Below are 11,436 nucleotides of genomic sequence, written 5' to 3'. Positions count from 1 at the left end.
TCTCGTGTACACTTTATACGTCGCTTACCCTGCTCGCAGGGTAGCTTGCCTCAAAATACAGGAACAAATCTTTTGTAATTCTATACGACTGATCCACAAATAGCCTCGTGTACACATGCTATAAATAGGGGGGAGGGGGAGGGACTAAGCAAGGCTTTCGCGGGGGATGTTAGTACAAGGAAAGGAAGGCCAAAACTCGCTGGAATCGCTCACATTCCCACGTCTCAAATTAGTCATAAGAGGAAATGAAAACTAAAAAACAGCGGTCATTTTTATTAGGAAATACCCACGTAGTACTAGTCTCCTACGCAGCCGTTCTCAGCTTCCAGAAAGTGGAAGCTTGAGTCTTAAGTATACGCGCGCTCGCGCAGTGGCCCTAGCCTGCGTTGCAGCCGGATTGTCACTCAAGACCCTGATTCGGTCACTCAAGACCTATAGAGAAGTCGGAAATCGGGATTGTATAGACTGCCTGCGACGCAGGTTACACGTGGCCCAAGCTCTTACGATTTGTGTTGACTTTTTATACCTGCCAACTTTTTCTGAGTCAAATGCGTGAGATTTCCGTCTCGTCATGACCGGGATTTCCGAAAACGTCCTAGCCACTTCCGAAGATTTTTGACTATTTTTCGAAGACTTCCGAACGTTGTCGAAAATGTCCGGAGATGTTCCGACGACAGTTTGAACACTTCTGATTCGAACGGATTGTAGACGTTTGAAAGCTTTTGCAAAAACTTTAGTGTGTTGCAATACAGTTAGGATACAAAGTCAACATTAAGCGCCTTTTCAGGGGATTTTTGCTATTAATCGTGTTAAAGAACAACTTGTCCGGATTTGTGAGTCAGGCGTGAGAAATTGTCCTCGATGCGTGAGATCGATGTCTTTAGTCCGCAGGCGTAAGACTCACGCATATTGCAATGCGTGAGAGTTGGCAGTGTCATGTAATTTTAGCAAGATGATCATGGTGTAACGGCGAAATTATAAGGGTTGCACTTTGTACGGGGAAAATAATTTTCGTATTTGAGGCACAATTTAGGAATAAAAATTTCAATAAAAATTTCTTACCTGTCAGTCTGTTGTAGGTCCTGACCCGGGGAACTTGATCTCTGTTTTCATTTATAGGTCTCTATCAGTAATTTTGTTGTTGAAACTTTTACACGACGAAGTTCAAATAATAAAAGGGGTTTGGGGAGCAAGGAACCAACGGATTCTAAATAAATCGGGGCAACAGTAGAAAAATAAATCGATCCGATTCAGTTCTGATTTAATTGACATATACGCGACAATTTTCACATTCGCGGGGATATTTGGTGAACCAATCAGCTTGCAAGAATAAACAATAGAACAAACGCTGCCGTACTCAAGTGAAGGGGAAAATTTCCATTCCAACTTCCGCTCACAGCGTGATCTGGTACCCATGAATGACAGGCCCTTATCTATTGTGTATGGTGTTTTCCGGACTCCGGGTCAGGTTACTACACTGATAAGATACAAAGCGCTCTGAGTAGCGCTATCTCTTCTTCCGCTGAGTACGCCATATAAAGTACAATGCTATACTCATCTTTGGTGCTATGCATCCTTGCAGGTAAGTCACTTTGAAAATGTTTATTCTACTACTTCTTTCGATGTTGCAGCTTTTGTCGAAATTGTGCCACATCTTTATTGTTTTCTGCCGCTAGCTAAGCGGCTGTATTTCACAGATGTTTCCTTTCTTGGAATTAAATTTAAAAGGATAATCTACCAAGAAAAGTGGATCAAACGCTCAAGATCGCGGCTATTTGCTCAACGGTGAAATCAACCATATGCATAAAGGTCCATAAAATGTTCATGAAGACTTGAACAATTCAAAATTGCTGTACACTACTTATGTCTGGGATGCTCTTAATTTCAATCTACACTTACAGTCGAACGTTTTTATCATGGTTATACTTTTGTTAAGACTCTGCGAAAAAGCGAGAGAAAAAGTAGGCGCTGGACTATTCATAACTTTTTAGATAACTTTACGAAAAGAGTTGTTATTATGTAATGTTTGCGCCTTCAAATGCAATGAAAAATATATAATATATTTTTAAAATTCCCCCGCCCCTCCCCCAAGCTTCTCCCCAGACCTGGCTATCCAGGGAAGGACAAGTGAATATTCCCTGTCCCTCTCGTCTCGCCACCTGCTAAACATAGGAACTGAACATCAATAGTTTTTGACATATGGCTTGAAGGAGAAGGAAATACGGTAATTATAAAATGATACCCCAGGTGCCAGCTTATTGTTTATAACTGGGCCTCGCTCCAGGGACGAGGTCGGTCGCTTTTCGGTTTATCCATTCTGTTTTGTTGTCTTTTGTCAATTGTTTCAAAGTGGCATCGATCGCCAATCCTTTGAAATGCCATTGCCGTAACACTCCTTGCCATTAGCAGTTTACGGTTTTAGGCTTTTTTTTGGGAAGAAACACAACGTTAATCCGTCAGAGAAGAAAATTTAGACTTTGGAGCTGGACTATTTATCACGCATGGACTGTGGAATGTGGATAGATATGCAGCGTGTCACGCGATAATATTGTTGTGTCTAAAAATTTGGAAAGACTCAACTTACATTATTTGTTTAGTTGATCTATTGAATTCGGGCATGATTTTAAAATTAATTGATGTTTGTCGTTTTGTCGTTTATAATTATTCAACTGTTAGGACAGTAATCCGGATTTTCAGGGAGAAACACAATTTTTAATTTACTTTGTAATTGAGATCTCCGTTAGAGAAGAAAATTTAGACTTTGGAACCGGACTTTTGAACACTCATGGACTGCGGAATGTGAACAGATCGTGACTGGCAACGCAGAAAGATTCAAGTTACACTCTTTGCTCAGTTGAATTTGGGCATTATTTTAAAATTAAATAATCTTTATTGCTTTACTGTTAACTGTAATCCGGATTTCCAAGAACAAACAGAATGTTAAAAATATTTTGATTAAAAAAAGAACAGTGAAGCTGTATCATACCTTGTAGAAAATAACGTAATGCGTCACGCTACAGTTAAATATCAAGCTTCAATGTCATGCTGTCAACTGCTTACCTCACATAGTACCAAGAAGACCGAAAGAATAAATCTTCTCGAGTGCATACGAAATCAAGTATTCATCCCAAGAAAACATTCTAGCTTAAGCCTTATTCCCTTATTGCTGTATATGTCGGAGGGTCATGCAGTTGAGAGGTGTGGGATCCTGTAAGCTATGCCTGCGTTCGAGAGACAAAAGCGCCGACATTGGGAGCTTCTATGCTGAGCACCGACGCGATTTATCTTTAGTCTTCATCAGGGCGCAGGTATTGATTAAAGGACGAAGTCAGGCTAGTCAAACATTGGAATTCAAATTGAAATAGAGGTCGAATACGATTCATACGACTCCTTTGCGTCCCGTGTCAGGAACGTATTTTCTATGCGTTACTGACGACGTTTCTCTCTCTAATTTCAGTTGCCAATGGCAACATTGTGAACAACCAAGACAATAACCAGTGGTACAAAGATGGCGTCAAATTGATTCAAGATAATCTGAAGGTGAAGCCAAATACGAACACCGCCAAGAACGCCATTTTGTTTCTGGGTGACGGAATGGGTATCACAACAATCACTGCCGCGCGCTTCCTGGACGGACAGATGAAGGGCCAATCAGGAGAGGAGAATGTGCTGAGCTGGGAGGAGTTCCCGTGGTCAGCTATGGCTAAGCCGTACGCTGTCGATCAGCAAGGGCCTGACTCGGCCAGTTCTGCTACGGCATTCCTGAGTGGAGTGAAGACTGACCAGGGTAAGTAACTGATGACAATAATGATGATGATGATGATGATGATGATGATGATGATGATGTTGATGCTGACGACGACGAAGACGATATTCATTGTAAATGATGATGATGATGATGATGATGATGATGATGATGATGATGATGATGATGATGATGATGATGATGATGATGATGATGATTTGGTAAGAGGCCATTCGGGTAAATGTTATGGCTGTATAACTTTTCAGCATTTTCCTTAATAATTTTCTGGAGGTTTCAAGCAACCCAAAGTGCCTCAAATGGAGTCATACTGTGCTGTGGGCCATATCAATCTGTCAGACTTTTTAAAAATGATTAAATTGTAATAAATGTGGTAGTATATTTTAAGCCTGCTGAATGAATGAGAATGATGTATTCTTCTTCTTTTTTTTTTTTTTTTCGGTGAGTGACAGAGACATACTCAGAAAAAGGAAATCCGTGTGCTCCTATCAGGAACCGAATCTTAGACCTTCCGATTACTATTTCGGATGCTCTACCACTGAGCTACAGGAGACTCGTGGGAGCTAAGGCCATTAAACTAGGCTCATGGGAAAAATATCCTGTATCCTGTTATGATAAAAATGTCATTTGTGGCATATGCGCAATGGAATAAATGTGATAGAATAAATAAGCCTGGTGAATGAATGAGAGTGATGTATTTTTTTTTCACCTATATCGCTGATAAAGGGAATTCATTCTCAATGATAGAACTGTTATATTGATGAAAAGGGTGGGTGGGCGTTAGATTAATTTTGAGGAAAATGAGAAAAGTTTAAACTTTTAAAAGTGGTTAAAGATTATATTTGAGGTTAGTAATGAATAGGTGGACACCAGAACAGTCCGCTACCGATTCGGAGCGCGCTCTCTTGGCGGACTGTTTGGTTGTGTGTCAAAAGGCTTGATCCCTCTCTTATTTAGAATAATACTGATATATTTTTGTTTTTCGTTTTACGTTATCTTTTAAGGTATTGTTGGAATGGATGAAAACGTGAAATGGGGCTACTGTGCATCAGCTGAAGAGCAAAGGAAAACAATATCCATTTTAACCCTCGCAGAAATGGCTGGAATGTCAACTGGGATCGTAACAACCACGCGCGTCACACACGCAACGCCCGCGGGCACGTACGCGCACTCCGTGGATCGTCGCTGGGAAAGTGACGCAAGCAAGAAAGAGATAGCTTATGATAACGCAACTGCTTGCAGCGATATAGGTAAAGGAAAAAACCTCTATTATTCCACTGCTGCGTAGTTATATCATTCAAGAAACGGTAAACGCAGAACGTTTGATGGATGCTTTGTTGAGGTTTGACCATACATGACTCAAAAAGCATTCATTTAATTGTAGAAAAATGTTCATCTGGGCCCAGTTGTTCGAAAGCCGATTAACGCTAATCCCCGATTAAAAATTTTGTTTTTAAAAGCTTATTTTAAGCGGGCGGTGTAGAAAACTCTAAGCCAAGACTGTGGAACAAAAATCCTTTTGAAGAGTCTTTATTGATTAGTAATTAAGCTCAAAGCCAAGTTCACGTTAACCCAGGATTAGCTCTTCTCGGGCTTTGAACAACTGTGCCCTGAAGTATATATATAGGTACACGGCATTTGAAACGACGCGTGGTGGCATGAGTGTTACTGGGATTGTAGCCAGCAGTAGAGAAAAAAACTCTGGCCGTTCTGAAGTCTTTACGGCTGACGATAAAACTTAATAGGACCATCACTATCACTAGCTATAACACTCCTCCTCCTCCTCCTCCTCCTCCTCCTCCTCCTCCTCCTCCTCGTCCTCGTCCTCCTCCTCCTCCTTCTCCTCCTCCTCCTCATCATCATCATCATCATCATCATCATCATCATCATCATTACCATCAGCTTCGCCATCATCATCGCCAGTGTAGTTGTAGTGGCTGTCACAGCCATCGTCATCGTCGACGTCACCACCAGTTCAGAAGAACCTCATCACCACCACTACACGACCCCACGAGTTGTTAGCTTTTTATATGAATTAAGTTTGATGATTGGTTGATTCTTTCTTGATGTAAGTAATCAATGCAAATGAATATGTTAGATAAAATAGGTACGTATTGCGTACATGTGGGTAGTACTAGTACTGTGCACGCGCTTCGAATCTGTGCACTATACAGTGCACTACCCATAATAATTGCCTCGATGTCTCTTGCCCATCAACAGCCTTGCAACTCGCTGAATATTCGTACGGCGATGGAGTTGAAGTCATCTTTGCTGGAGGCCGCAGAGAGCTCATGCATCGAAACCAGACAGATCCTGAGTACCCGGATAAAAAAGGAAAGAGACTGGACGGCAGAGACCTGATACAGGAGTGGCTGGACAAACATCCAAACTCACAGTACGTGTGGAATAAAAAACAGTTTGACGAGATTGAGGTCGAAAAGGTTGATCATGTGATGGGTATGTCAAGACTTCTGCTGTTGTGCATATACATCCCCTTAAGTTAAATTGCATCTTTAAGACGAGTGTGTCTGTAGATTGTACCGTGTTTTTTTAGGGCATGTTTTGTAGACTTTCCGCTCTCCCTCATCAGGTTTCCGAAGTCATAAAAAGATATCGACATGCTTTCGTGTGTGAGTATGGCATTTTCGTGATTCCATGTGTAGCATGAGCAAGGAGTGGCCCAGGCACTGGCTAGCTACTGACATTTTGTGAATGGTTTCCAAGACATCTCTGGTCATCTCTGGAAATCGAGCCTACGCGGTTTAAGAATGAAAGAAAAAAATATAACTATTATTTTTTTTACCAAACTTAAAACATAAATAACATTACATCTATTTCACACACACACATTCAAATCCTAGCAGAACGTAGGATGTTTGTCACATGAACCTAGTTAAATGGACTATAGTTCCCACGGGTCTCTTGTTACCAAGCAGACCGAGGCAAAAATATATGGTCGTTTTTTACGAAATTCATTGATAGAAAAGACGGGAAAAGACATAAAAAAGAAGTTAAAAGTAACTTCGTCGACATGCGTTTTCCTAGCCAAGACGGGATAAAATATCTTTATAGCGCGGTTTGTAACGAAGTTACCTAAACCCAATTATTACATAGCATACTCTAAACGATCATAACACAAGTCAAAACAAATGCATAAAAACGAATGAGCTGTTGCGGCTCAGGCTACTAAGGTCATATAATATATACTGAATTGTGCACTGCTGAAAGACTAGTGTTGTTCTCTTTAATTCTCCTATTTGTTTCATTAATTTGATTTGTCCACGTTCATAGGACTTTTTGAGTACTCTCACATGCAGTACGAAGTGGACCGAGCTGAAGACACTGCTGGTGAACCATCAATAGCTGAGATGACAGAAAAGGCCATCAAAATACTGCAGAAAAACCCTAAAGGATACTTCCTGTTAGTGGAAGGTCAGGGCAAGATAGACATGATAACATACGTGAGAAGACTAAAGGCCCATTTAAACGGTTTCAACATTTGCTTCAACATGCGTTCAACACTTTGTTGAACCAAATGTCGGGTGCGTTTTAACAGGTCGTTCAACATTGTGAAAGCGTAAAAAAAATGTCGAAAGCTTGTTCAAAGCGTGTTGAATCAAATTTAACTTGGCTTAAACTTACATTCAACATCAATTCAACATTTCCTTTGTTCCTGAAATTGTTGAATGGCGTTAAAACCGTTTGAACACTCCGTTCATCCAACATTTGCCCAACATCCGTTCAACGTTTGTTGAACGAATGTTGGGCAAATGTTGAAACCGTTTCTGAAACGGGCCTTGAGTTACTGGTTACACCACAGAATTTACACAGAACCCTTTTTTATTATTTACGTCCTCTCTGTAGGCATAACGTAACCGTAACTTCAAGAGCCGTATATAGCTATATCCAATGACATCCTCAAAACGAACTGATTACGCAAATCACGTGAATAGAGCGCGTGTTTTGATTGGTTGACAGTCACCAACACACGTTTGCCAACCGTTCACACGTCAAATACGAGTTTACCAACACGAAAAAGTTGGTAAAAAAGTTGGCGAGAATAGAGGCAAGTTCTATTTGTTTCCAACAGCTTGCCAACGTGTTTGCCGACTGTTTTTGTGCCGTTCACACACACCAATTTGAGTTTGCCAACACAAGTTTGCCAACTTGAGTTTGCCGTGTGAAGGCCGCTTAAGTTTACTTTCATCCGCAGTTCAAAATATATGTTTCATATATTTACATTTATTTATTCATCCTTCACGGGTATACCAGCTCCCAATTGGCTTGATAGCTCAGTTGGTAGAGCACTGCACCGGCTTCGCAGAGGTCATGGGTTCGAATCCCGTTCAAGCCTGAATTTTTTTGTTCAGGCTTTCTTTTCGCAACTGCTTAAGTTGCGTAGTAACTACGAGGTTCTTTCTTCTATTTGATTTACTTTCACTACACGCATTGAGCGGTTTCCAATTGAGTGTCGTAAAACCAAAACCATAATTATTACACTGGCCAAACGCAACAGATGTAAACAACACAACGAGCCAATCCAAATTCGAAGCGAATACATGTAACTGGCGCCAAGTGCGGGAAAACACGGTTGGTTTTGGTTTGGATTCCCATTGGTTGAGAAAGTGACGCGAGTTTTGTTAACCAACCACAGAGCGTAGTAATGCAAAACCAAAGTAAACGCGAAATCACTTTTAACACTCAATTGAACTGAAATACTCTGTATTGATCGAGTTACAGGCAAGAATACGGGAAAATCTTCCTACATCAACTTCAATGTTAATAATTTTAGTTCTCATAGGTTAGCCCTATCGTGATTATGAATTGCATTGCCTGTGGTTTCTTATCGATGTTGTATTTGACAGGAGGGCGTATTGATCTCGGACACCACGATGGCCAGGCAGTCAGAGCTGTGAACGATGCAGTCGCTCTCCACAAAGCCGTGGCGAAGGCGAAGGAAATCATTGATAAAGGTGCGTGATTAGCTACAAGTCTTTAAATCGTTCATAATTGCCCGGCACTGACAGGAAATACACTGACCTTTATTTCCGCTCGTCACTGTTTTAAAAATTAACATGAAATAACTAGGCAATTTTAAGGGCAATCTTTCAGCCGAGGGCATTGTCATCCAATCGACCAGCAAGCTGGAAAGGGGCTTATTACCAAGTGCTTTTAGGAGAAAACTGACTTTATGTTGCTTGAACATTCTACTTCTTGCTGTTACACCGTGCTTACAAGAGCCAACCAGCTCGAAACAGCTGTCCACGGTTGCAAAAGTATCTTGGTATAAGGAGGCACAATCTTATTTTCACAGATGAAACCCTGATAACAGTGACCGCTGACCACTCTCACGTCTTTACCATCGGCACATATGCGAAGCGTGGGAATCCTGTGTTTGGCCTAGTGCAGTATTTGACCGGCGAATTTGATGTGGACTTGAATAACAAAACATATACACCGATTGGGTATCACAATGGCATTGGAGGCTTGAACGGGTCTCGGCCAGACCTGAGAGGGGTGGACACAGCGGACAAGAATTATCACCAACAAGCTACGGTTAAGAGGAACTATGAAACTCACGGATCTGAAGATATTGGTAAGACCAGTGAAAGGTTTCAGAACAGCTTGTACTAAGATACAGACATGTCCTTGATTCTTCTTATTTACCATCTTGGATTTTAGATTTTAAGATTTCTCCAAAACCTCAGAAAAAGCATGAAGAAGAGAAGCAAAAACGGTGTGAAAATTTCGAAGTTTTGGAAAAAATGCCATAAATTGAAATTTTATATCCCTTGAAAGAGTATAAAATTCCAATTTTTTAAAAAGTATGGCTGCCAAAATTTTGTTGCCATGAAAAAATCAAGCTGTCATTCAAGGTTGTTACCAGGTAAATTGTAGGAAAAACCTCAGAGTTTGGTATTGATCACTTTAATATTAGGAGGTAGCGACTGAAATAGAAATTAAGATATTAAGGTAACCAAAAATAAGATTTGATAATTAACGTATGTTATTAACCAAAATTTCTTCGCGTGATGGCTGACTAACTGACTGCAGTGTTTTATATAAAAAAAATATCTTCCACGATTTTATTTTTATTTAATTTTTTTGGACATCCACGGATTTCAAATGAACAAGATATAAAATATATACATGTGAAAGATGAGATATAATAGAGAGAGAGAGAGAGAGAGAGAGAGAGAGAGAGAGAGAGAGAGAGAGAGAGAGAGAGAGAGAGAGAGAGAGAGAGAGAGAGAGAGAGAGAGAGAGAGAGAGAGAGAGAGAGAGAGAGAGAGAGAGAGAAAGTCTCTCAGATTTCAAGGACTGAGATGTACTCAAGGAATAGTAGATATATTATTTTTATGATTTAGTAATATTCAAGAGATTTTAACTTTTCCATCCTCCAAAACACCGGCTAAGATTTGATAGGTTTCTCTGAAAAGTTTCTTTGGTAGATCTCCGGCGAAAATAGGCTAGTATCAGATTCCCACTTAAACACCGTCTTTTTAGAAGTATTACATCAAAAACGAGAAGGTGTGTTTCATCAGATATTCAAACACTGAAAAGTAGGTTTTTGATTTCTGATGAAACATACTTTCGAGTGTTTGATATGGTTTCTTTAATGATCACTAATTCTTGGAAGAATTCAAGGCTAAAGTTGGCAAAATTTCATGGTAATTAGGAACACATATCCAAACCACGGTCACAGTAGTAATTTTCTTTGTTTTCTCTTGATGAATTATTAATGAGCTTGAGAAGCATTCTTGTGCCATTGTAGTCTAGCCAGTTTTCAATGTAAAAGATTTCAGACGCAACAAGCCGCGTGGGTTATAAGGAAGAATACTGTAGACTGACTTAACATCCATGCATGTTTTTCTTAGGGGTGTTCGCGGACGGGCCTGGTGCTTACCTGTTTCATGGCGTATTTGAACAGCAGTATGTCTTCCACGTGATGGACCACGCGCTGTGTTTGAGTAGCAGCAAGCAAAAATCATGTGAAAAGCACGTGAAAAGGAAGAGCAAACCGACGAATGCAGCTCACGTCCTTTCCGTTCCTTCTTTTTATCTCTTGGTGATGGTGGTATATGGGATAATCATAGTTGTCAAAAAGTGATGTAACAAAAACAATGAACTGTCGAGGAAGTTGATTATTTTCTTTCTTTGATCGAGAGCGGTTGATATGGGGCTAGTCCCTCTTGATAACAGTGTTATCTTTATTACATTGAAACTGAAAGTTTTGACCAAAGTTTTCCATTAAAACAAAGAATAACTGTTAGTAGACTTAAACTGACAAGTTACAAACTTAGGGTATTCCTGATTGGTTTTTGTTTCAGTTGTTCCTGAAAAGAATTAAAGAAACGTCGGAACACATGTCTGTTTTGGTTCCGTTGAACCACGTTGTAGAGTACTAAAGCCGCACTGAATCGAAAACCGCTGTTTCTTGCCACGCCAATTCTGATCTTGACGGACCCTCTTAATTATCATTGTCTGAGGAGCACAGGTGGTTCAGCACATATAACGAGCTCACTTTCTTCCTCTGTGATTCGAGTTGAAGTCTTGTCTTGGGGTTTGCTCGCCATGTCTATCCAGTCTTCTAAGATATTGTCACGAAACCGTTGCTAACGAGCCACTTAGGACGCGAAACAGTCCATCTTGAGCGGACTAAATTCCAACCC

The 11,436-nt window shown here is 40.4% G+C and overlaps 1 protein-coding gene across 1 annotated transcript; it reads left to right on the top strand.

Annotated features, from left to right (window-relative positions):
* The first annotated feature begins 1,428 nt into the window (after positions 1-1,428).
* LOC146464183 (alkaline phosphatase-like) lies at positions 1,429-11,131 on the top strand. The gene is made up of 8 exons (XM_085130100.1): positions 1,429-1,582; positions 3,458-3,787; positions 4,768-5,013; positions 5,984-6,220; positions 7,055-7,195; positions 8,629-8,736; positions 9,078-9,359; positions 10,642-11,131. Exons 1-8 carry the CDS (start codon positions 1,546-1,548, stop codon positions 10,872-10,874), a joined length of 1,614 nt encoding a protein of 537 aa, XP_084986226.1. The 5' UTR covers positions 1,429-1,545; the 3' UTR covers positions 10,875-11,131.
* Positions 11,132-11,436: the final 305 nt, after the last annotated feature.

The sequence above is a fragment of the Pavona decussata genome, unplaced genomic scaffold (assembly GCF_977016875.1).
Source record: "Pavona decussata unplaced genomic scaffold, jaPavDecu1.1 SCAFFOLD_168, whole genome shotgun sequence".
NCBI classification, from domain to species: Eukaryota; Metazoa; Cnidaria; class Anthozoa; order Scleractinia; family Agariciidae; genus Pavona; species Pavona decussata.
Note: the sequence above shows the minus strand (reverse complement) of the source record. Positions and strands in the feature narration are given on the sequence as shown.

Excerpts from the sequence above, each read along its gene's own strand:
- LOC146464183 (XM_085130100.1), top strand. The coding sequence starts at position 1,546 with ATGCTATACTCATCTTTGGTGCTATGCATCCTTGCAG. Across the intron at positions 3,788-4,767 it reads TGGAGTGAAGACTGACCAGG|GTATTGTTGGAATGGATGAA; the intron begins GTAAGTAACTGA and ends TTATCTTTTAAG. Across the intron at positions 6,221-7,054 it reads AAAGGTTGATCATGTGATGG|GACTTTTTGAGTACTCTCAC; the intron begins GTATGTCAAGAC and ends CCACGTTCATAG.